The following is a 24,423-nucleotide window of genomic DNA, read 5'->3' on the forward strand; positions in this document are numbered from 1 at the left end:
GAACTCTTCACATACTCAGTGGTTTATCTGAAGCCAGGCTTGAACCTTCTGTCGCTTGCCCATCTCTATCACTACCCACACTACCACCGCAAGTGCACACTGCCCTGGACGAGCAACACTAACCCCTACACACCAGTCCATTACACAACGACATCATTTGACTGTACTACCAGTGACCTTATAGCACCCCAAGACTACTGCTTCTAGCGCAGACACCACATAACACAACAATACAACCGCTGAACACTGCCACCACACAACCACATAATTTCACTGTACTGCCAGTGAGCTTGAAGCACCACCCAACCACTGCTTATAGCGTAGACACCACATAACACCACTATACAACCGCTAAACACTACCACCACACAACCACATAATTTGACTGTACTGCCAGTGACCTTGAAGCACCACAAGACCACTGCTTCTAGCGCAGACTCCACATAACAACATTATTAGACCGCTGAACACTGCCACCACACAACCACATGATTTCACTGTAATACCAGAGACCATGAAGCACCACAAGACCACTGCTTCTATCACAGACACCACATAACACTACTATTCAACCGATGAACACTGCCACCACACAACCACATGATTTCACTGTACTACCAGTGACCATGAAGCACCACCCAACCACTGCTTCTAGCCCAGACACCACATAACACCACAACTCAACCGCTGAACACTGCCACCACACCGCCACATCATTTCACTGTACTACCAGTGACCTTGAAGCACCACCTTACCAATGCTTCTAGCATGGACACCACATACCACCACTATACAACTGCTGAACACTGCCACCATACAACCACATATTTTCACTGTACTGCCAGTGAGTTTGAAGCACCACCTGACCACTGCTTCTAGCGTGGACACCACATAACACCACTATACAACCGCTGAACATTACCACCACCCAACCACATCATTTCACTGTACTGCCAGTGACCTTGAAGCACCACAAGACCACTGCTTCTAGCGCAGACACCACATAACACCTCTATTCAACCGCTGAACACTGCCACCACACAACCACATTATTTCATTGTACTACCAGTGACCTTGAAGCACCACCCGACCACTGGTACTAGTGTGGACACCACATAACACCACAATACAAGTACTGAACACTGTCACCACATAGCCATATCATTTCACTGTAATCCCAGTGACCTTGAGGCACCACACACCCACCACTGGTAGGGCAGAAACCACATACCACCACTATACAACCGCTGAACACTGCCACCAAACAACCATATCATTTCACTGTACTACCAAAGACCATGAAGCACCACCGACCAATGCTTCTAGTGCAGACACCACATAACACCTCTAGTCAACCGCTGAACACTGCCACCATAGAACCACATCATATAATTGTACTACCAGTGACCTTGAAGCACCACCTTACCAATGCTTCTAGCATGGACACCACATAACACCACTATACAACCGCTGAACACTGCCACCACACAACCACATAATTTCACTGTTCTGCCAGTGACCTTGAAGCACCACAAGACCACTGCTTCTAGCGCGGACACCACATAACACCACAATACAACCGCTGAACATTGCCATCGCACAACCACATCATTTCACTCTACTGCCAGTGAGTTTGAAGCACCACCCGACCACTGCTTCTAGCATGGACACCACTATACCACCGCTGACCACTACCACCACACAACCACATCATTTCACTGTACTGCCAGTGACCTTGAAGCACCACAAGACCACTGCTTCTAGTGTGGACACCACATAACACCACTATACTACCGCTGAACACCACTACCACACAACCACATCATTTGACTGTACTGCCAGTGACCATGAAGCACCACAAGACCACTGCTTCTAGCGCAGACACCACATAACAACACTATTAGACCGCTGAACACTGCCACCACACAACCACATAATTTTACTTTACTATCAGAGACCATGAAGCACCACCGACCAATGCTTCTAGCGCAGACACCACATAACGCCCCTATTCAACCGCTGAATACTGCCACTACACAACCACATCATTTCACTGTACTACTAGTGACCTTGAAGCGCCACCCGACCACTGCTTCTAGCGCAGACACCACATAACACCACTATACAAGTACTGAAAACTGTCACCAAATAACCATATCAGTTCACTGTACTACCAGTGACCTTGACGCACCACCCAACCACTGCTTCTAGCGCAGACACCACATAACACCACTATGCAACTGCTAAACACTACCACGACACAACCACATCATATCAATGTAATCCCAGTGACATCGAGGTGTAAAACAACCACCACAGCTAGGGCAGAAACCACATAACACCAATGTACAACTAATCTGCACTAGCACCACACAACCAATTTAAGGTGCCACGCAACCACCGCTGATAGCGCAGAAATCACATAACATCACTGTACAACCTCTCTGTACTACCACGACACAACCACCACTGCTATTGCAGAAACCACAAAACACCACTATACAACCGCTGAACACTACCATCACACAACCACATCATATCACTGTAATCCCAGTGATGTTGAGGTGCCACACAACCACCACTACTAGGGCAGAAACCACTTTACCACCAATGTTCAACTGCTCAGCACTACCACCACACAACCACACAATATCACTGTACTCCAAGTGACCACCAGGCACCACACCACCACATCATATCACTGTACTCCCGGTGACCCAGAGGCACAAGGGCAGAATTATCACACAACACCATTGTACAACCACTTGACACTACCTCCACACAACCACTGCTGCTTGGGGAGAAACCACATGACACCACTATAAACCTGTTGAACACTACCACCATATAACCGCATCATATCACTGTACTCCCAGTGAATTCGAGGTGCCACGCAACCACCTCTGATAACGCAGAAATCACATAACATCACTGTACAACCTCTCTGTACTACCAGCGCACAACCACCACTGCTAGTACAGAAAAGACATTATTCCACTAGACAGCTGCTCAACACTACAATCAAACAACCACATCATTTCACTGTAATCCCAGTGACTTGGAGGAACCACACAACCACCACTGCTAGGGCAGGAACCAAATAACACCAATGTACAACCATTGAACACTACCACCACACAACCATATCATTGTACACCCGGTGGCCTCGAGTCACCACACAACCACCACTGCTAGGGCAGAAACCACATAACACGAATGTACAACTGCCTGCACTACCACCACACAACTACATATTGTACTCCCAGTGACCTCAAGGCACCACACAACCACTGCTGCTAGTGAAGAAACCATATAACACCATTGTACAGCCACTCTGCACTACCACCACACAACCACATTATATCACTGTACTCCCAGTGACCTTGAGTAGCCACACAACCACCACTGCTAGGGCGGAAACCACATAACACCAATGTACAACCGCTCAACACTACCACCACACAACCACATCACTGTACTTCCAGTGACCTGGAGGCACAAGGGTAGAAACATCACCCAGTACCACTGTACAGCAACTCTGCACTACCCCCATATATACACAGCAGTGCTGTGAGGGACTTTTCTCTAGATCATTGGGAAAGGAAGGGAAGCTCAGTAGTGCAGTGCTTCATGGTGTGCGGAGACCAGGCTCTACAAGGGTCAGTCATGTAGCCATGACCTGATTTGTGTACATGATTCTCCACAGGTATCTTGGTGGAGCAGGCAGTTTTGCTATTGATGTTTTATCTCACAGATATATTTCGTATTACTATATTATAGATGACTTTAAGACTTATTTCAGGGTTCATCAGAGGTTCAGCAGAGAGTTTTAACGCATCTCTCTCATTGACAATGTGATATCACTTTGCTGCACGAAATTCATATTCTGGATAAAGAAATACCAAAACTTAAACAGCAAAGGGAAGAGGGGTGGGCGCACACTGCCTCACACTCCAGCACTCAGTTTGCCCCGATGCATTATAGTAAATGCAGTGCATGATGACACTGTCTTCGGTGTCAGGCTTTAGTTTTTCCCCCTTGTTGGTGCAGCCAATGCTGTGCATCTCCAGACACGTGTTTCAGGATAATTGTCCTTCTTCAGTAGAGAGCAACACATTTATTTTAGCCCCTTTGATGCTCATGACGGAACGGTTCCATCATGAGCATCGGTCGCGCTGTGCTATTGACGGAACCGTTCCGTCATGACCACACCCGCGAATGGAATGTTCAGCACCGGGGGAGAATTGGCGCCGCAGGCAAGGTGTTAAAAATCGATGGGTTGCCCATGTTTTTGCTTCCCCTGGCAATGGAAAGCATAATGGTGTTGCCATCCGGTATCATAAACTGTTGAATTTACAAGTGATCACTTAAGATACTGATGGGTAGATGGATATCTACGTCTTTACTAATTGATTAAATACCCGTAACAATTTTTTACCTTTATGCTCCCACTTCCCCAGACAAGACCTGTTGGCCTGACATCCTATCAACTTGGATATATGTCGTTACAACGCGCGCATTACAACGACCTACCATTACAACGCGGTTGTAACAACGCAAGTCGTTACAACGACTTGCATTGGGGGGGCGCAAATTTAAAACATTTAAATTACTATTCCAACACCAGTCCCCGTGGATAGCAGGGAAGGTGTTGGGATAGCAAATTAAATGATTTACTATCCTCGAGCGCCCCCCAGCGCAACTTTCGTTGTTACAACCGCGTGGTAATAGTAGGTCGTGGTAAAGCGCGCGTTGTAAACGTTGCGCACCTATCAACTTCGATGACTTACAAAGATGATTATTTAGTAGTTGGTGGGAATTGCAACATGGTCTTTGATCCCATCATTGACCGAAACTCTAAACCGAAATTCATTCCTTCCTGCATGTATTCTCAATTTACATCTGCTATCAAACAGAGGTCTTTAGTAGATGCTTGGACATTATGTAACCCTACACTTCAGGAATACATGTTTTTCTTCCCTGTGCATCTCTCCCAATCTCACATAGACTATCTGTTCCTTTTCAAATCTCTTTCGTAACACATTATTAACTCTAGTATAGGATCTATATTAATTTTGGATCACGCACCAGTCACCCTGGATTTGGATCTTTTGCCACCCTCTCATGGGACCAGAAGATGGAGATTTAATAACTTACTCTTATTGGATCACAACTTCACTCGAAGCTTTGAATCTTTTGCTATTACCTTCTTTCTTGAAAATGAGAATGCAACAATGTCCCCTCAAGTTATTTGGGAGACTTTCAAAGCTGCCTCTAGAGATTTCATCATCTCTTGTATGTCGTATAAGGAAAGCATCTTTTCATCAATTTAAATCGCTTACAGCTCATATCAAGCAATTAGAAAAAAACGTGTTTGCAAGGTAACTCTAAAACTTGTGTAGAAGAGCTTGTTAAATCCAAATTCACCTTTAATAAGTTATCCACGGAAAATGCTAATTATTTTTTACTTAGATCCTCTGCTAAATACTACAGGGATTAAAATGAAGCTGGTGTAACTGCTAGCGAATGATCTTAACGTTGAAAAAGTTTGCATTAAGATTGAGTCTATCCTCAATTCTTCTAGTAATATGGTTTGTAAAAATTAAGACATTTTTAAAGAATTTACTCAATTTTTTCAGAATCTTTGCAACCCATTTTTCAAAGAGATAATCTTTATTTTTATCGTCAATTACTCCTCCTTCTCAGTCCGATATAGATTTTACATCATTAGATGATGATATTCAACTTCAAGATGTCTCAAACACTATGCATATTATTAAACGCGGTAAAGCACCGGGCCCTGATGGCTTTACTATAAAATTTTATTCGCATTTCTCCAAACTCTTTCTTCCCAACTTACATCAGCTCTTTCTCATCTTTATTACTAGTGGTTCATTTCAAGATGCTCTCATATGTCTTATTCCCAAGGAAAATGAAGACCATACAATATGTAAAAATTTTAGGCCCATTTCCTTAATTAGTATAGATTATAAAATATTTGCCAAAATTCTAACTCTTCGTTTAGAACCCTTACTACCCCATTTGATTGGTTATGAGCAATGCAGGTTTATAAAGGGTAGATATATTTCTGATAACACTCGCTTATTCTTTAATATACTTAGCAAATATTTTTGTAAATATCCTCTAGCCGCTGTCGCTTTGGATGCAGAAAAGGCTTTCGACCAAGTTAGCTGGCCTTTTATTTTTTCCACTTTGTCTTGGTTTGTTTCGGATCTACCTTTATTAATTATGTTTCTTTGCTATATTCCTATCCTACATCTGCTATTTTATTTAATGGTCTCCTCTCTCCTTCTTTTTCCATCTATCCAGGAGTTTGACAATGTTGCCCTCTCTCTCCTCTTCTTTTTCTCCTTGCTCTCGAACCCTTTTTGATTAAGATTTGTTCAAACTCCCAAATTTAAAGGTTTTCCTTATGGTAATAGTCAGCTAAAACTTTCTGCCTATGCAATGACATTTTATTATTTATGTCTCATCCACAAACTCCGCTACCAACCGTCTCATCAGAGGTGGAACTTTTTGCATCAGTCTCGGGCTATAGGTTAAATACGGACAAATGTGAAATTCTTCCATTAAACAAATGATGCTTTCATGCTAATTTCTCTATGTATGACAGGGGAAACCCATTAGACCAAACGGTACCTGGGTAATATAGACTCAAATAAGAAATTGGTACCTTGGTTATACGGTATGTGTTTTGAATTGAAATAATAAGGAATAAAGAAAAAGTACTCCCTATTTAGTGTTTATATCACTGTGACCACACTAAGTTTATTTATATCTTTTATAGTCTCCTGTCTCGTCATGACCCACAGACACGTCAAAGGTTATTACTGAATGATTTTTATTTTTTCAAATAAGAAAGTTTATATATCTCTCGTTTTCTGATTTCAAAACACGTTTGTATATACAAGTAATTTTTTTACATATATACAATAGAATAGAAGCCCTTCGTTTCGAGTTAGGATGTCTCACCAAAAACATAAAACAGACATTCCTATTGAGATCAAGCAGACTCATGTGAGGAAAACAACTAGGTGGAACTTATTTATACCCAATGTCTTAAAGATCCCTCAACACATTATTTAAGTTAATCCAAAATATTTATATATATCTGCTGTCTCTTTATAGTCGACGCGTTTCAGCCAATCAATTCTGGCCTCTTCAGGACTAGGGCTATTCACAATCCATCTGTACAGACAAGAATTAAAAAGAAGGGGAACAGACATCATTTTTAAATTCCATAAATTAATAACAAAAATACCTATCTACATATTTACATGTGGACATTAGATCGAACATAATTCTTTAGATATTACTTCTGTGAGCAGACTGACCATTGTGACATACCATTAGTTAGTTAAATTCAATTAAATTCATTGAACAAGTCAGAGCATGGTATTTTAATATGGCTGATTTTTATAGACACCTACTTTGTAAGCTAGACTCCCCTAGATTCCGTTTTTTTATATATATTTTTTCTCTTTTGTTAATAATCACATTTATTTTATAGAAGTATATCTAATCCAGTGAGGGTTATCAAAATGGAATGGTATTTACCGGGTTATAGAGTCGGAAATGCTTCTCAAATTCTTTCATGGACTCTTTTTTATATATATACACTGTGCTCGCTGTCAATCCAATTAATGGAACTATTGCGTGGTCGGTAATTAGATGATGTATATCTCCCGACTACAGCATCTGGGGAAAGAGACCACTGTCAGTGCAACATCCATGTGGCTCGAGGTTCCAAACACGCTTTCTAGGTGAATGGGGGAACACACTTACTTAGCTAGCGCTTCAAGCGCTTCTTAGATATTTCTTTTACTCAATCACGAGTGCTCACAAACGTCGGCCCAGCGCGTTCCTCTCTTCCCGGGGTCTGAAAAATATATAACAATGACCCGCTTTCGTAAGCACCGCGTTGTAGACATGCCACGTTTGCCCAATCTCTAAAAAACACACAACACTTACGTTTTGCAATGTCTCTCTTCGTTTCCAAATTGGTCGTCTCTCTGCAATGTTTGAACGCGACCGCCTCTATAATTAGGCGACATTAAGAAGGGACTACCTTTTCCGGAGTGGTTTGTATGGAAACTGAAAAGGGGAACTGTAGTGCTTCCTGGTTACCAGCATTAACACAAATGAGGGACTATTTCAGTTCTCTATTACGAAAGGTATCTCTGATGACTACCCTCACTGGGAAACAACAGGCTTATATAAAAACCGGATTATAGGTTCCATATGCTTACTTATAAACTATGTTATACCTTTAAACTTATTTAATTCTAAAGTCTCAAGTAATGGCATATTTACTATATTATATAGTCAGTCGCTCCTCACAATCTAAGCAATGTTTTCATTAATATATTTCCGCAGTATCCATTACATGTCATATCAAGGAACAAATTTACAGTTTATTACATTAAAATTCAACACATCTTTACAATAAAGACCAGATTTCATCTTTTTCATTCAACCCTGTGGTTGCTGTTTTGTATTTTTCAATTAGTCTCGCTTCTAATCTACTCAGTTTCGATTCAAGTTCTTCTGGTCTTGTTTTATCTAGTACACACAATACTGACCAGATTATATCCTCCTTTGAATGCTGATGAGTTTCAAAATGTTGTACTAAAGGAGCCCCTGAAGTTTTACATTTGATACGTGACTTGTGTTGCAGGATGCGTTTCTTGACCAGCTGGGTGGTTTGCCCAATATATGTCTTTTTGCAAGGACAATTAATACAATAAATTGAGTTTTTTGTGTTGCAGTTGGAAAAACTTCTTTGTTGGTGCATTGATCCATTGATCTCTATTTCTTTTGAGTCAGATGTTAAATTACAGGCCACACAATTCAAACACCTATAATGGCCAATTATAGGGGGTAATTTTAACATTCCTCTCAGATCTGTTATTTTTTTATCCTCTTTTCTCTCAGCTCTCACAAGCCTTTGTCTTATATTTTTGCCTTTTTTAAAAGCAAATAGAGGTTTCTGGATTCCTAGATGTTCTATGATTTTCCAATGTTTTTGGATGATCTTTTTGATTTTGTGAGCTTTTGGGTCGAAGGTCAAGACGCATGTTAATGGAGACTCTTTTTCTGTTGTCTTAGGTGTTAATAGATTTTCTCTTGGAGTAAACCACGCTCTTTTAAGAGCGTTTTTTACTAACCTTTTTGGGTAACCTCTGTTAACCAATTTTTCTTTGAGGATTTCCGCACTCAAAAAATAATCTTCTTTTTTACTGGAGTTTCTTTTTATTCTCAGGAATTGGCCGTATGGCAAGTTTTCTTTTAGGGTTCTGGGATGGCAGCTGGAGAAATGTAATAATGTATTACGGTCTGTCGCTTTTGTGTACAAGCTAACTTCTATTTCTCCTTCGTTACTTTGTACATAGACATCTAGAAAATTCAACTTATTTTGATGGTATGCCATAGTGAAGTTAAATTCCACTGTACGGGAATTGAGCCAATTGTGAAAATCCTGTAGCCTGGTGGTATCTCCCTCCCAAATTAAAAAAATGTCGTCTATAAAACGACACCATATTTTTATACAATTTCTGAAGGGGTTGGTGTCACTATAAATTAATTTGTTTTCAAATTCGGCCATCACAAGGTTTGCTATTTCTGGTGAGAAGCTACACCCCATTGCTACTCCTGACGTTTGTAAATTGAGTTGACCTTTAAAGTTAAAAAAGTTATTTTTTAAACAGATAGTGGCCAAAGATACAATAAATTCTGAAGGGACTTGATGTGGTCTCTCTCTAGCATTTAATACACTTGCCATTACCGCTATAGCCTCGTCTTGCGGTATATTTGTATACAACGATTCTATGTCAAACGACACTAGCAATTGGGTTTCTTCATTGAATGGTAATTTTTCAATTTTGGATATAAAATCCATAGTGTCTCTTATGTATGATTTGGTTTGTTTGACAATTGGAATCAGGAAAAAGTCTGTATATTTGGCCAAGGGTTCTAATAGAGACCCACACGCCGACACAATAGGTCTTCCCGGGGGGTCTATTATTGACTTGTGCACCTTGGGCAGTACATAGATGTTTGGTATTTTACTGTCTTCTGTGTTTAAAAAGTCAAATTCTTTTTTGCACAGCCAACCAAGGTCTAAGCCCTCTTTAGTAATATCAAAGATTTTTTCTTTTAGCCCTACTGAAGGATTGATCTCTAATTTTCTGTAATGTATCCTATTGGACAGCTGTCTATTTACTTCTTGGTCATATTTCGTCACGTCCCACAACACAATTCCACCTCCCTTGTCCGCGGGTTTTATAATTAAACTCGCGTTTTCTGATAGATTTTTTAGTGCTATTTTCTCCATTTTACTGCAATTTGCATTATAAAAGGTTTTTTTAGACTGTAGTTCGTCAAGTTCACGTAGGACTACATCTTCAAATGCTGAAATATCTGGCGGCAGTAGTACACTCTCTGGTAGGAATTTAGATTTATTTTTCAAACCACTGATGTTTATTGTTTCTTTAGCTTCTCTTTCTAGAAAAAAGAAAAGTTAATATTTCTTTTTTGGTTTCTATTGGGTTTTGTAGGTTTGTTGGTACAAAAGATAGCCCCTTACTTAAGATTGCTATCTCTGTCTCTGTCGGGATGTATTCCGATAAATTGTAAATGGGCATCAGGTTTTTTTCTTTGCTCGCATTTAACAAGCTTAACGTCTGTAGGTTTTCTTCCTTGTCCTTAAGGGTTCTTCCTCTTGATTCTGATATTGGTCCTGTTGTGGGTACATCCCTTGTGGTTGGGGCATCCTCATTTGTTGGTTGTACCCTCTCCATCTGCCACCCCCTCCCCTTGGTCGAAACCTGCCTCTGCCTAAAAAAGGAGGATAGGGTATTGGGTATTGGCCGTATGGGGCGTATGGATAAAAGCCACCGTATGCCCCTTGATCTGAGTCTGATGAACTTTCAGAAAAGGTGATGAATTTATTTCTAGATCTACCTCTATATTGTAAGTTGAGGGCACTTGGATTATTGTTGACAAAGAAATCTTCTTTTAGATATGGATATACCTCATCTAATTCTATTCTATTGTATATATGTAAAAAAATTACTTGTATATACAAACGTGTTTTGAAATCAGAAAACGAGAGATTCATGCTAATTTCATCTCTTCTCAATTCCATTAGAATCCAGATTAAAGGTCCAGAGAAAATTTATTTTTTTAGTTTATGTTTTCCTTAATCTATAAAAGAGACTGTTTCACTCACCTTTAAGGAATTACATACGACTTTCAATTCACTTACTTCCCATTAGAATCCCCTATTTTCGTCTTGGTGGGGTCGCCTAGACACTATGAATATGATGCTGGCACCCATAATACTTTTTAATGTCTCGAAAATCCTGGTAAATATTCCTAATTCTCAATAAAAACAACTTTACTCAATCCTGTCCAAATTCCTCTGGAATAATAAAATAGCTTGTATGTCTGTTAATAAACTCAAAATACCAAAATACCTAGGGGGAACACATTTTCAGGACTTCCAATCCTATCATACAGCTTTTTCCCATAGACAATCTTCTTTGTTATTACAGGAAGACGATACATTTAACCTACCTTTATAAACCAAGATTGAAAAGTTCTTCTTTCATATGTTTCCTTTTAAAGAATTTATAACTCTTACACATAGACCCCCATCTTTATCTCTTCCTATCTTTAATAACAATTTTACAACCTATTATTCCTTCATATCAAGAACATAAAGATTTTTTTTTTCACTCTTCTCTTTGGTACAGTAAATATCTTAAGATTATTAACAAGTGTGTATTCTGGAAACTTGGCATTAAAAAGGTCTTTGTTGGGTTTATCAACTTTTCCATTAAATAAATGTATTTCTTTCCAATCTGCTCAAGCACGCTTTGCTTTACCTAAATCTTATCAATCTCATTATACTTCTTTAAATGCTCTAATTCAATCAACCTATGATCAACTTGTGCCGGTCCCTACTTCTACATCTCCCAACCTTAAGATTCGTTCTCTTCTAGCTAGCTCTCCATCTGCGTTTCAACTATATAACTTCCCATCCAGATAGTCAACCCAAAAGAGAAGTAGACCCCTCTTGGGAATCTGATTTTCAGACCTCCTTTTCTATTTCTATTTGGAACAAAATCTGGGCTGAAATAAGACTAAACCTCTAGAGCAGCTAATACTACTCAATCTTTATTTTTCATTTATAATAGGCTCATGTGCACTCCTCTTTCTTTACCCAATATAAACTCCTCTATCTCCTCTTCCTGTTTGACATGCAATGCTACTTCAGCAGACTTGAAACACCTGCTATTCAAAGGCTCTCATGCCTACAACTTTTGGTTACAAGTTTGGCAACAAATCAAATATATTTTCTACATGCAAGTCCCTTCTCATTTTCTTAATTCATTCCTTGGCAGCGTTTCTGATGACTGGACTACACAATCTAATAATTTTCACATAATTGGTTTTCTTCTAGGGTTTGCTTTCCAGCAGATTACTAAAGCATGGTAGGATGATACTAAAGTATCCTTTCTGGCCTGGTAGTATGGTGCCTGCTACAATCACAGACTTGACAGAGCATTTGTTACTCCAATATCCCTCGCTATCAAGCAAAATAGGTCTTCATACTCCCTGGATTGAGGAAGTCACTAAACCCCATGAATTGTGTTCTGTTTTTTATGATATTTAACAATGAACTCTACATTCCTCTTACTCTCTGTTATTTAAGTATAGCTATGTAGTGGTTAGATGCGAATTAAATGTATAAGATGTAATTTTTTATCCTCCATCTTTCTTTAAATTCTTCATATACCAATTTAATATTTCCTATTTATTGACTTTATCTTGTACGTATTGCATTGTGTTATTTCGATTATAAATACAATTCTTTCTTAAATTAAAAAAATAGTAAAAAAGGGGACCTGCAAGGGTTGCTTCCTCCGTTCAGGCGTCCAGGAGAGCATCCATACTTTCCTCCTATTCCAGACATTGGGTCACTCTTCGGATGTGACGTGCACCCAAACACATAGCGTCACAGTCCGTTGAGCTTGTGAAGTGGCTGGATTTCTTGCAGGATGGTTTTGCACTGGTTGTGAGGATCTCCCATCTTAAGATCCAGTCTGCAGTCATTGGGGCTTTTAAGATATCTTGGTCTAATATGCAAGACCAAGACAGGCTTGCCCAGAGGCTTTTTAGAGGGTTCTTTAATGTTAGGCCTTCCTCTAGACCAGTTTAACCTTCATGGGATCTTACTTTGGTCTTGAATGTCTTGTAGAGGTCTCCCTTTGAACCTCCTGAGGAGGTGGTTCCAGGTTACTCACCCTGAGGACTTTCCTCCTGGTAGCAATTACATCAGAGAGGAGGTTGGGAGAATTGGGTTCTTATCTGAGGAGGTTGAGTTACATTTGTTGAATGTTAGCCAGGCCAGCCATGATTCCCTTGGGTGCTGTTTCTGATTTCAGGAATTTTTCTTCATTATTTGTTAATTGTGGGCTTGCTAGGACACGGACTAAACCCTCCATTCCGATGCTGAGTAGATGGGGCGCATCACTTGTAGAGTTGGTGTACAGGGAGGCAGGAACTCTTTGTCTGGCTTGGATCCACCAATTCCACGTCTGCTTCCCACGCGGAGGCACGGGGAGATCTTTGATGAAATCCCAGACATGGGCTACGCCCTCAAAATGTGGTGCGGCATTACAGAGTAATGCTGGAGATTGGCCTGCAGGAGGGTTTGGGGTCAAACGTGCTTTTTCTATGAAGTAAAAGGGGAGAGTTGAGTCCCAGAAAATAAACTGACTTGTGATTGAAAATTCAGGTGTGCGGGTCTGACTACTGCTTGGTATATCTCAATGTGTCATGAACTATGGGGAAACCATATCAGGCGGTAATGCTCCTATGACAGTAATTGCATTGCTCTGACTATGTTGTCATCATATTTATTGAACCCGTCCCAGCCTGTTGCGACCAGGCCAACTGCATGTTGAGGGGGCTTGAGTCAAGTAAAAGAGGAGGCGGTGAGGGTGGGAGGGGAATCTCTACATTTTCTGTGAAGGGCAGTGGCCTCAGTTTGTAATTAACTGGGGAAAGCATCTCCAGAGTAATGCAATTACCATCCGTAATTGAAAAATACCACCACATGACCACGCTTAGCACCACATTACTACATTTATATCACCCCACCCCAGCCGACTACTGTTCCTCTCTCCACCTCATGCACCTCGATGCTACCCCACTGCACCACTGGCCACCTGGCACACCTCTTCACACCACCACACTGCCAGTGTGTGTGCCACTGGCCGCCTCGCACGGCCCCTGCACACCACCGCACTGCCAGTGTTTGTGCCAATGGCCGCCTGGCACACCTCTGCATACACCGCACTGCCAATGTGTGTGCCAATGGCCGCCTGGCCCACCTCTGCACAGCCAGTGTGTGCGCCACTGGCTGCCTAGCATGCCCCTGCAACCCACTGCACTGCTGGTGTGTGTGCCACTGGCTGCCTAGCATACCCCTGCAACCCACTGCACTGCTAGGGTGTGCACCACTGCCCACCTGGCACACCTCTGCACAACACCACACTGCAAGTGTGTGTGCCACGGCTGCCTGGCATGGCCCCTGCACACCATTGCCCTGCCGGTGTGTGGGCTACTGGCCGCCTGGCACTCCTCTGCACACCACCACACTGCCAGTGTGTGTGCCAATGGCCGCCTCGAACGGCCCCTGCACACCACCGCACTGCCCATGTGTGTGCCAATGGCTGCCTGGCCCACCTCTGCACTGCCAGTGTGTGCGCCACTGGCTGCCTGGCATCGCCCCTGCACACCACTGCCCTGCTGGTGTGTGTGCCACTGTCTCCGTAGCATGCCCCTGCAACCCACTGCACTGCTAGGGTGTGCACCACTGCCCACCTGGCACACCTCTGCACAACACCACACTGCCAGTGTGTGTGCCACGGCTGCCTGGCATGGCCCCTGCACACCACTGCCCTGCCGGTGTGTGGGCTACTGGCCGCCTGGCACTCCTCTGCACACCACCACACTGCCAGTGTGTGGGCACTGCTCTAAGACTCAACAACTACAGTTAAACTCCAATAAACATATATAAAGTATTTCGAAGTTCAAACGCAAATGCACTGCTGTGAAGAAAAGCCAGACCTATTGGTCTTTTCCAGGCGTTCCTCGGGTTTCTACGCAGTAGTGACAATATCACTGACCCCCAGCATGAGCTGATGCGTAGATGTGAGGGAGGAGGGATGGGGGAGAGGGGGGGGGGCTCCCCCTGTCTGGGATCAGGTCTTCCGAAGGGCACAAGCATTTTATGGGCCGCAGTTTGGCGATGCTGTGGTCCACCCTTCACTGGAGCATTTATTTCCAGTGTTTCTTCTACTCACGAGTGTTCCTTGCCAGGTACAACCCTGAGACCTTCCAAGGCCGCTATGACATTGCCCTTTTCAGTCACTGAAGTCCTCGGGCACATTAACTATGTATTTATAGACATAAATGGCTAGAGTAATTTATTATAAATAAAATACCAAACATCTATTTTTATTAGATCTGGCGTTAGCCAAGACCTTTTGGTTTTTAGAAAATCTATGCATAATAAACTTACTGAGAGGGTCTTTCCATTGGTCTCTTGTTCTGTCATTCACATATTGCTTCCGCCCCTGCAGCAGACAGCATGGGGCGGGGTGGCAGCCCACTATCAATCTATCCGTCAGCCTACGTGTCTGCCTGTCTGTCTGCCTCTCTGTTTGTATGTATGTATGTATGTATGTCTGTCTGTCTGTCAGTCTGACCGTCCGTCTGTCTGTCTGTCTATCTATCTAGCTACGTAGCTATACAACCCTCTTGGTTGGCCTCCCTTTTTGCCCATCCTTTCAACTCTACTTATCTATTTGTAATAAATATATACAGAAAAAAAACACTTGTGCTTCAACATACTTTTTTAATACTGATGAGCTCCCACCAGCGTTCCAAACAAAAAGTTTTGCAAAAACCACAACAGAAAAAAACAATGCTTGTTCCAGTGGTCCCCTCACCCATTACTCTCAGATCTCTTCATTTCTACAGGTCTCCCCCACCCCCTCCTAATCTAAGAATATGACGCAATGCAGACAGAGCCCATGCACTGTTCGTCATTTCCAGGTGATGCCCTGTGACGTCACATCCTGCCGTGTGACGCTCGTGTAACCTACCAGCGTCCATCACACGTCGAGCTGCTCGGGTCCCTGGTCCTGTCCGGGGTCCTCTGATGGCCTCTCCTCTCCCAGCGGGGCCTCCTCGCCGCCTTTTAAAGCCTAAGTGGCCAATGGGCTCGAGGCTTTGGTCCTGAATGCCCCTGCCCATGGGTGACTGTGCCAGGGGTGCTGGTCATGCCCCTTTACCCGGGTGCCCCTTGTTATCTCCCCTGACCCCTCCCCGGAGCCTGGCAGAGTCTGGTGGGCCCCAGCCGTGGTCAATCATTAACATGGGCTTGTGAGGGCTCCTAACAGTTCAGAGGAAGGGGGCACCTGAGGCCAGCTGCAGGACAGGCCCTGCTGTGATTACAGCAGGGAGGAGAGGACCACGCACAATGCCCCCTTCTGAAGCAATGCCACTCTCCGCCTGTGAACCTCTGCGCTCAAAACCCTTCTGAAGCAATGCCACTCTCTGCCTGTGAACCTCTAGTCACCACCCGTCTGAAGCAATGCCATTCTGCGCCTGTGAACCTCTAGTCACCACCCTTCTGAAGCAATGCCACTCTCCGCCTCTGAACCTCTAGTCACCGCCCTTCTGAAGCAATGCCATTCTGTGCCTGTGAACCTCTAGTCACCACCCTTCTGAAGCAATGCCACTCTGCTCCTGTGAACCTCTCCGCTCCCCAACCTTCACCCATCTGAAGCAATGCCACTCTGTGCCTGTGAACCTTTGCACTCACCACCCTTCACCCTTCTGAAGCAATGCCACTCTCCGCCCGTGAACGACTGCGCTCACCACCCTTTTTAAGCAATGCCACTCTACGCCTGTGAACATATGCGCTCACCACCCTTCTGAAGCAATGCCGCTCTGCACTGTGAACCTCTGCGCTCACCACCCTTCTGAGGGGATGCCACTCTCGGCCTGTGAACCTCTACGCTCACCACCCTTCTGAAGCAATGCCACTCTCCACCTGTGAACCTCCTCACTCCCCACCCTTCTGAAGCAATACCACTCTGCGCCTGTGAACCTCTGCGCTCACCACCCTTTTGAAGCGATGCCACTCTGCGCATGTGAACCTCTGCGCTCACCACCCTTCCGAGGCGATGCCACTCTCCGTCTGTGAACCTCTACGCTCACCACCCTTCTGAAGCAATGCCACTCTCCGCCTGTGAACCCCTGAGTTCACCACCCTTCTGAAGCAATGCCACTCAGCGCCTGTGAACCTCTGTGTTCAATACCCTTCTGAAGCAATGCTACTCTCCGCCTGTGAACCTCTGCTCTCACCACCCTTCTAAAGCAATGCCACTCTCTGCCTGTGAACCTCTGCGTTCACCACACTTCTGAAGCAATGCCACTCTCCGCCTGTGAACCCCTACACTCACTACCCTTCTGAATCAATGCCTCTCTGCGCCTATTCCACTTGCAACTGCTCTCCAGTACAACATACTTTTCAAAAACATCCTTGACTTTAAAGGGACCCCTGAACTTGAACCATCCCCTGCCACAATGGCCATCCTTAACCTTCACCCAATCACCACTCCGAATTATTGAGCACATAGAACCATATATAGGTACAGAAGGCTCCACAGTGCAGCCCAACCACCCAGGAACCAGTTTGGTCTTAGCTTTGTGCTCCCTCATGACCTTAAAGGGAGTTTTGTTAAGACTCATATTTGCTATTGTGCGATGAGCCCAGACAGCTTCATAGGCATCCAAACCACCTTGCAAAGGCACCTGTATAGTGCGGTTCATCCTCTCCCTTATGCCATTACCCTGTGGGTTATAAAAAGTGGTGCGGTGATGCTTAATTACATGGACAGAAAGAGAACTTTTCATCTAACATGAAGTTAGGTGTGTGCCATTATCCGTCATTCAAATATGAGGAAATCCTTCCCTCCACAAGACTTCTTGCAAAATGACAATGGTACTCTTAGTAGACATATCTTTCAAAAACATGACCCCCAACCATTTGGAATAGAAGTCTACCAGAACTATGTAAAATTTAATATCCCAATCCAGACCACCCAGAGGTCGGATACAATCCAAACCAACTGTATTCTGGGACAGGCAAGGGCAGCTACGTCCCCTGCACACGAAGCAATGGTATTTCAATTTGAACAAAAGAGTTCCCGATAAAGGGTTGGCTCCACAAACCCTGTGAAGCCCCCAAACAGGCTCTCCTTTCTTTCAATGTGGAAGGCGCTTCTTAAAGCTTCTGCACGCCGGGTTCTGACTATCACAAACCAGGTGGGCTGAACGCTGCAGGCTGTCCATAGATCGTCGCCAAAAAGTGTTGTAAATGAAGCTAATACGACATCCAGAGACGAGCTAGTTCTTCTTTATTCCGCCCACCAAGAGATGTGACCTGTCTCTTGCCAGCCTCCGAACCAGCTGCCCACCCCATTCAAAAGCTAACATTCAGAACAGAACCTTGGCATTAGGGTTCTGATTAGGGTGACCAACCGTCTGTAAATTTTATAGACCGTCCGTAATTGGGACTTCATGTCCGTTGTCCATGATGACCCCTTTTACGGACACCTTTTGTCCGTAATTTTGGGCTTTGGGGAACAGTACTGTTCCCCTGTGAGAATCCTCAACGTCATGATGGGGACGACTTGCACTCCTCTGAGCACAAGAGCAGCCCCACCCGCCCATTGCCATTCTGTATGCAGGCTGATGGCCACAGACAGAATGACAATGGGCCAGTCTGGCTGGTAAAGCATGTGGTGGCCTCCTCCAGCCTCGGGCATCCTGTCAGAAGGAAGAAATGTACGATAACACACATGCTGCTACAAGAGAATCCAGTTAATTAAAATAAGGCGGCGAAAGAAGTTAAAAAAAAGGTAATAGTTATTTCACAGTCTGAGTAATTTAAAACTGATGCGTGTTATATTCAAGGAAGCCATGGTTGCTGCTTTTTTATTCTATGCCACCAACAACCATTAAGAAACCATATAGTTCTGGCTTGTTGTAGGTGTAATATTATTTGCTGTATTATATATCTGAATGCAATGACAGAAGCAGCAAAATACCAGTCGGGCAGCACACTGTGCTAACCACAGTTTTTTATCTTAGGTGTTTAAAGCTACACCCTTAGTTACATTGAACACCCTCTTTGTAGAGACCCCCTAGTTTTGTCATCACAGCCCTGGAAACAACACCATGCCACAGTCACCTCACCGGCACTGTGCATCATGCATGACTCATGACTTCCAAGGTTTCAGAATGACTATGTGCCTTTGCTTTAGGACCTACAGCGAGGGGTGAGTTCCTGATGGGTCTCCTCAATCTGCAACTCTGCAGACAAAGGCTCAGCTCACAATTAATGTGAAAAGGTGGGTGAAACAGTAAGTGAAGGGATGGGTGGATGGCTGGATAGATTAGTGAAAGGGTGAATGGATGAATGAAAGGGTGAATGGATGAATGAGTGAAATGATGGATGGATGGATTGATGAATTGATAAGTTATAGGGTGAATGGATGGACAGATGTGTGAAATGGTGGATGTAAGGATGGATAAGTGAGTGAAAGGGAGGGTACATGGGCAAAAAGTTGGATAGATACGTGAAGGAGTGAAAGGGTGGATGGATGAGAGAAAAGATAGATGAATGATTGAAAGGATGGATGAGTGATAGGGTCAATGGATGGATTCATGAGTGGATGAGTAGGTGGATGGTTTGGTTGATGGAAGGAAGGATGGATGGCTAAGTGAAAAAATAGATGGAGAGAGAAAGGGAGGATAGATGTGTGGATGACTGAAAGGGTGAATGTGTGGAAGGATGAGTGACTGGGTGGATGGATGAGTAAGTGAAAGGGTGGCTGGATGGGTGAAAGGGTACATGGCTGGATGGATGGGTGGAAGAGTGGATGGATGAGTGTGCTGATAGATAGGGTGAAAGGGTGGATGGATGGATAATGGATGGATGAGTAAAAGGGTGGATGGAGGGATGGATGAGTGAAACGATGGATGGAAGGATACATGATGGATAGGTTTGAAAATGGTTGAATATGTTAGGATCTGGATTAGCTGCATCTTATGCTTGCCACTTTACATGTCACCAGTAGTGGCTCCTGGAGAGAGTGGTGTGGTCTTTGCTGCAGGGCGGGGGAGGGGCAGGGTGGGGGTAGTAAACTACGGCTTAGGCTACACAGAGATAAGTAACGAAATAAATAAAACAAATTACATTGTACGCTTAAACGCCATCGGCGTTTCAGCGCACCCAATGTAATTCGTTTTATTTATTTATTTAGTTACTTATCTCTGTGCGGCCTACGCTGTAGATTACTACCCCCCACCCTGCCCCTCCCCTGCCCCACCCCACTGCCCGCACCACTTCCTCCAGGAGCTGCTACTGCATCTCACAATGTCTATCCGAGAAGATCGTCCTGACCATTTCTCTCACCAAACATGCCTGCTCTGGACCATGAATTGTAAACAAAATATCTGACTGGACAACCCAGTGCTGTAACCATATATTTAGAGTATTATCATAGGAAATCCCACAAAAAGACCTGCACAGTTGATCAAAGCTGCGTGCATACTGAAAAACCGCGAAGTACACGATTGTTTCAACTTAATATAAACTTATTTTGACTAGTGACTAAATGGATGTTATTTACTTAACCCAGATTCATCATGGTCATGTTTTGCGAGTCCTTAATAGCGAATTTTTACGGATTCGCTATTAAAGACTCGCAAAATGGAATGCATGTAGAAATCGCAATATTTTATGCGATTTCTACGGCTTCCTTATTTGCGATTCGCGAACTGCTAGTCGCAAATAAGGAATGGCTTTCCCATTCATTCCTATGGGCTTAGAGGAATGAATGGGGAGTCATTCCTAATTTGCGATTAGCAATTAGCGAATCGCAAATAAGGAAGCAATTTCAAGGGTTCCAGGGTGCCCAAAGGACACCCTGTAGCACCCCTGAAATGGTACTGGACACTGGTGTTGCGCACGCACATGTCCAAAGGACATGTGTGTGTAACATACAACTTAGAAAAATGTACTAAAGTGCATTTTTCTAAGTTTTTGCTATTTACCACGTAGTTAGACTTTGCGGTAAATAGCGGCCCCAGATTGCAAATTCGCAATTTTAAAATGGTTTATGAATTGCATTTAAGGAATCTCAAATTGAGATTCCTTAAATGCAATTAATCGCAATTTAGCGATTTCTAGAATTGCGATTTTTGCATTTGGGATGATGCATCCCAAATGCAAAAATAGCGCTCGCAAAGGGCCAGATTCTCAGAATCTGGCCCTTTGTGAGCCGATTTTACTTTGATGAATCTGGCTGTTACTTACATACTATTGCGCAACCTCCTCTGATGGGTCTGTAAAACCTACCTTTTGTCCAGAAGTTTTGTCCTGAATTTTGACCTCCTGTCCTGAATTGTTGTCCTGAATTTTGACCCCTTTGTCCTGAATTTTTACACTCACCGTCCTGAATTTGCACCCATGCCAGTTGCTCACCCTAGTTCTGTTCTAAGATTACAATTACAACAGTAGACAGACAGAAAAGCAAACAGAAAGACAGACAGGCAGCGGTGTAGGAGGAATCAAGGCTTTGACCTACAGCTGATCTACAAGATGGGAGGTGTCGCTCACAATCTAATGCGGCTCACCCACTGTGCCAGCTGCCAGGCTCCTGTCCATGAACGCCAGGCTCTGACCCGTCACTCATCACGGAGTGCCGACGCTGTTTGAACTGCAGCTGCATGCGAGGAGGGTAATATGACCTATGACCCCCAGGAAGCCACAAAGAGCGAGAGCCAGCAGACATTGGGTTCATGGAGTCATTTATCAAGCAATCGTGCCACGTGTTGCTGCCCCAGGGCATCTCTACATTCTAGATTTCCTTGTGAAGATCCACTGTTTCCAGGGAAGTGCTCTGAAAGTTGTGTCTTTGATGAAAACAAAGGATGACCTGTTGTTTGAAACACTGAGGTTAAAGTCTACTAAGTCTACCCTAAAGAGATACGGAAAACCCTTAAAGTGAATTATTGCACTTATATTTATAAATGTCTTGTACAAAATATTAAAATTTCAGTAAGCCCGCACAACTGTTAGGATCAGGGTTCAACAGGATGATAACAGGACTGGTAATGTAAGTCAAGTAGAAACTAAAACTGATCTTCCACAAAAGACTGTGTGATGAGTACTTTGAGGCAGGAATCCGAACAAAGGGACACATATTAGTGCACCTGCAGTTCTGACCTCAGATTCCACACCCTGTGAATATTCCCCAGCGACAGACCAGATCCAGGAACGTTTTGCTAGCAATTCTCTATGTGTTGGCAGGTAGCATGTTGGATCCTTCCCATCCCAGATGTGATGTCAGACCCCATATCTGCGCCCCGCCCGCTCGCTGATGTCTGTAGTTTATTCTGAGTCTTCTGACGCAGATCTGGAGATTCTTGAATTCTGTCATTCTGACAGATTTTATTCCCTCAAACTTTGCATCAGAGATTGCAGATAGGTCAAACTCGAGCTCCCAAAGCCACTTCTGGGACTAGTCGTCATCAAAGTTTTTAGGATCAGGTAGGCCAAAAACCTCCAAGAAACACAAGAGTTTGAAACATGGGTCTCCATTGTCCTGGCACTGGAACCATTCAGAGTTGGGCAATGCCCCAGACACCACTAGGCGGAGGAGTAGTCCCCCTTCTTCAGAACCAATCCAAGCACTGATCCTAATAGGGCCCAACCTCACCGGCGATCAATAATGCCACAACAGCTCCAAGAGCTGTAACAGTCCTTAGACATCATCTTTGGTGCTCCACCCGGCCCCTCTTCCTCACCTTTGGACCCCAACAATCAGAGGTGGCCTACAGTTGAGTTACCACCAGCGGATCCATATTCATCCTCGATGTCAACGGTGTCACTTGGCCTTGATCCAAGGACAGCCCCTTCCTCCAGAACGGGGTCACCAACTCCCGATCTGAAGTAATATCCGGCGCTGCCCTCGGAACTGCAACCAACGCCACAAATCTGACCCCTGACACCAGAACCAACATCCCAGATGCCTGAAGTGGATCTTTAGTCGTATTTTAATCTGAAGCCTAAACCCCCGACCATAAAGACCACAATAGTACACCCCTTTGGACCCAGTAATGTATGCTCCTCATGATGATGATGATGCAGAAGACAGTACCTATTAGGACTCTTTTGGTGATGGGAACATATTTGATGTCCTGCAGGAGGCCAGTGACTAAACACCTCCCCAGTCATTGACCTGTCCTTCTCAAACTCAGCCATGGCAACCGGTATTAGATCTCACCCCTCCCTCAACAGAGGTGAAACCTAATGCTCTCACCAGGTCCTCAATCTCAGGTAAACCAAGCAAAAAAGTGTGTTACCTTTCAATGAGGCCCTCATTGATGTGCTAGTGAGTACCTAGACAAAGCAGGGATTTTGTCTTACAGTAAATGGACAAGGCTAGGTAGATCCAGACACCCCCGCCCGCGGGATCTTAGTGGTACATGTATCCATTAGTCACCTGAACCCCAATGCTTTTACACACCTGATAGAGAGTCCAACTGAATGGAGACCTTCTCCAAACATGTATTCTCCTCTACCAGCCTTGTCCTGAGATCCATCACCACGTCTTGCCTCATGGGCAGATATTCATAGGCGTCATGGAACAGAGTGGCAGACATCTTGCTGCTGTCCCAAAAGACATCTGGCCTTCCTTGGAATGCCAAATCGCAGATGGCCAGGACACAGCAAAATATTCTATATGTTCAGGCTTAGACATGTCCGACGGCGTGTGTAGGGCAGTCAGGACCCGCATGGTGCTGCAGCACCATGCTTTGATTTTTTCAAGGGGCGCCTCATCATATGTATAACAGTCCCTCATGAACATGATCTTCGATGGCTCTAGGCTGTTCAGAGCAAAGTCAAACTCAACCTTAGAAAGATTTAAAGAGAGTAAAGTTACAGTTCACAATCTGGGTCTATCTCCACCTTTTTGGCAGACCTCACAAAAAGGCAATACCAAAGCGCACTTCAAAAGCAACAGGTCTCCCAATCCTTTTAAAGTACGGGCAGGGGATCAAGCCAACAGCGTCCAGGACCCCAGAGCCAACATTCTACCCTAATACCAGCCTCCGCTTCTGCTGCAGCCTCAAACCTACTTTACACCTCCCTCTGCAGCTCACAATTGCCCAGTGGTAAGGTGTGTTTCCTTTAACTACCCTAGGTGACGGAGCATCAGATCCGACAATTAGGTGCTTCAAATC

The 24,423-nt window shown here is 43.9% G+C and overlaps 1 protein-coding gene across 1 annotated transcript in view; it reads right to left on the reverse strand.

The window, feature by feature from the left end:
* Positions 1-16,268, reverse strand: part of LOC147725884 (long-chain-fatty-acid--CoA ligase ACSBG2-like) — a 428,421-nt gene extending 412,153 nt beyond the window's left edge. The window contains exon 1 of the mRNA XM_086960024.1: positions 16,203-16,268. Within this exon, the coding sequence (XP_086816150.1) occupies positions 16,203-16,212 (10 nt within the window). The 5' untranslated portion in view covers positions 16,213-16,268. The remainder of the gene's footprint in view (positions 1-16,202) is intronic.
* Positions 16,269-24,423: the final 8,155 nt, after the last annotated feature.

The sequence above is a fragment of the Lissotriton vulgaris genome, chromosome 3_1, assembly GCF_964263255.1.
Source record: "Lissotriton vulgaris chromosome 3_1, aLisVul1.2, whole genome shotgun sequence".
NCBI lineage: Eukaryota > Metazoa > Chordata > Amphibia > Caudata > Salamandridae > Lissotriton > Lissotriton vulgaris.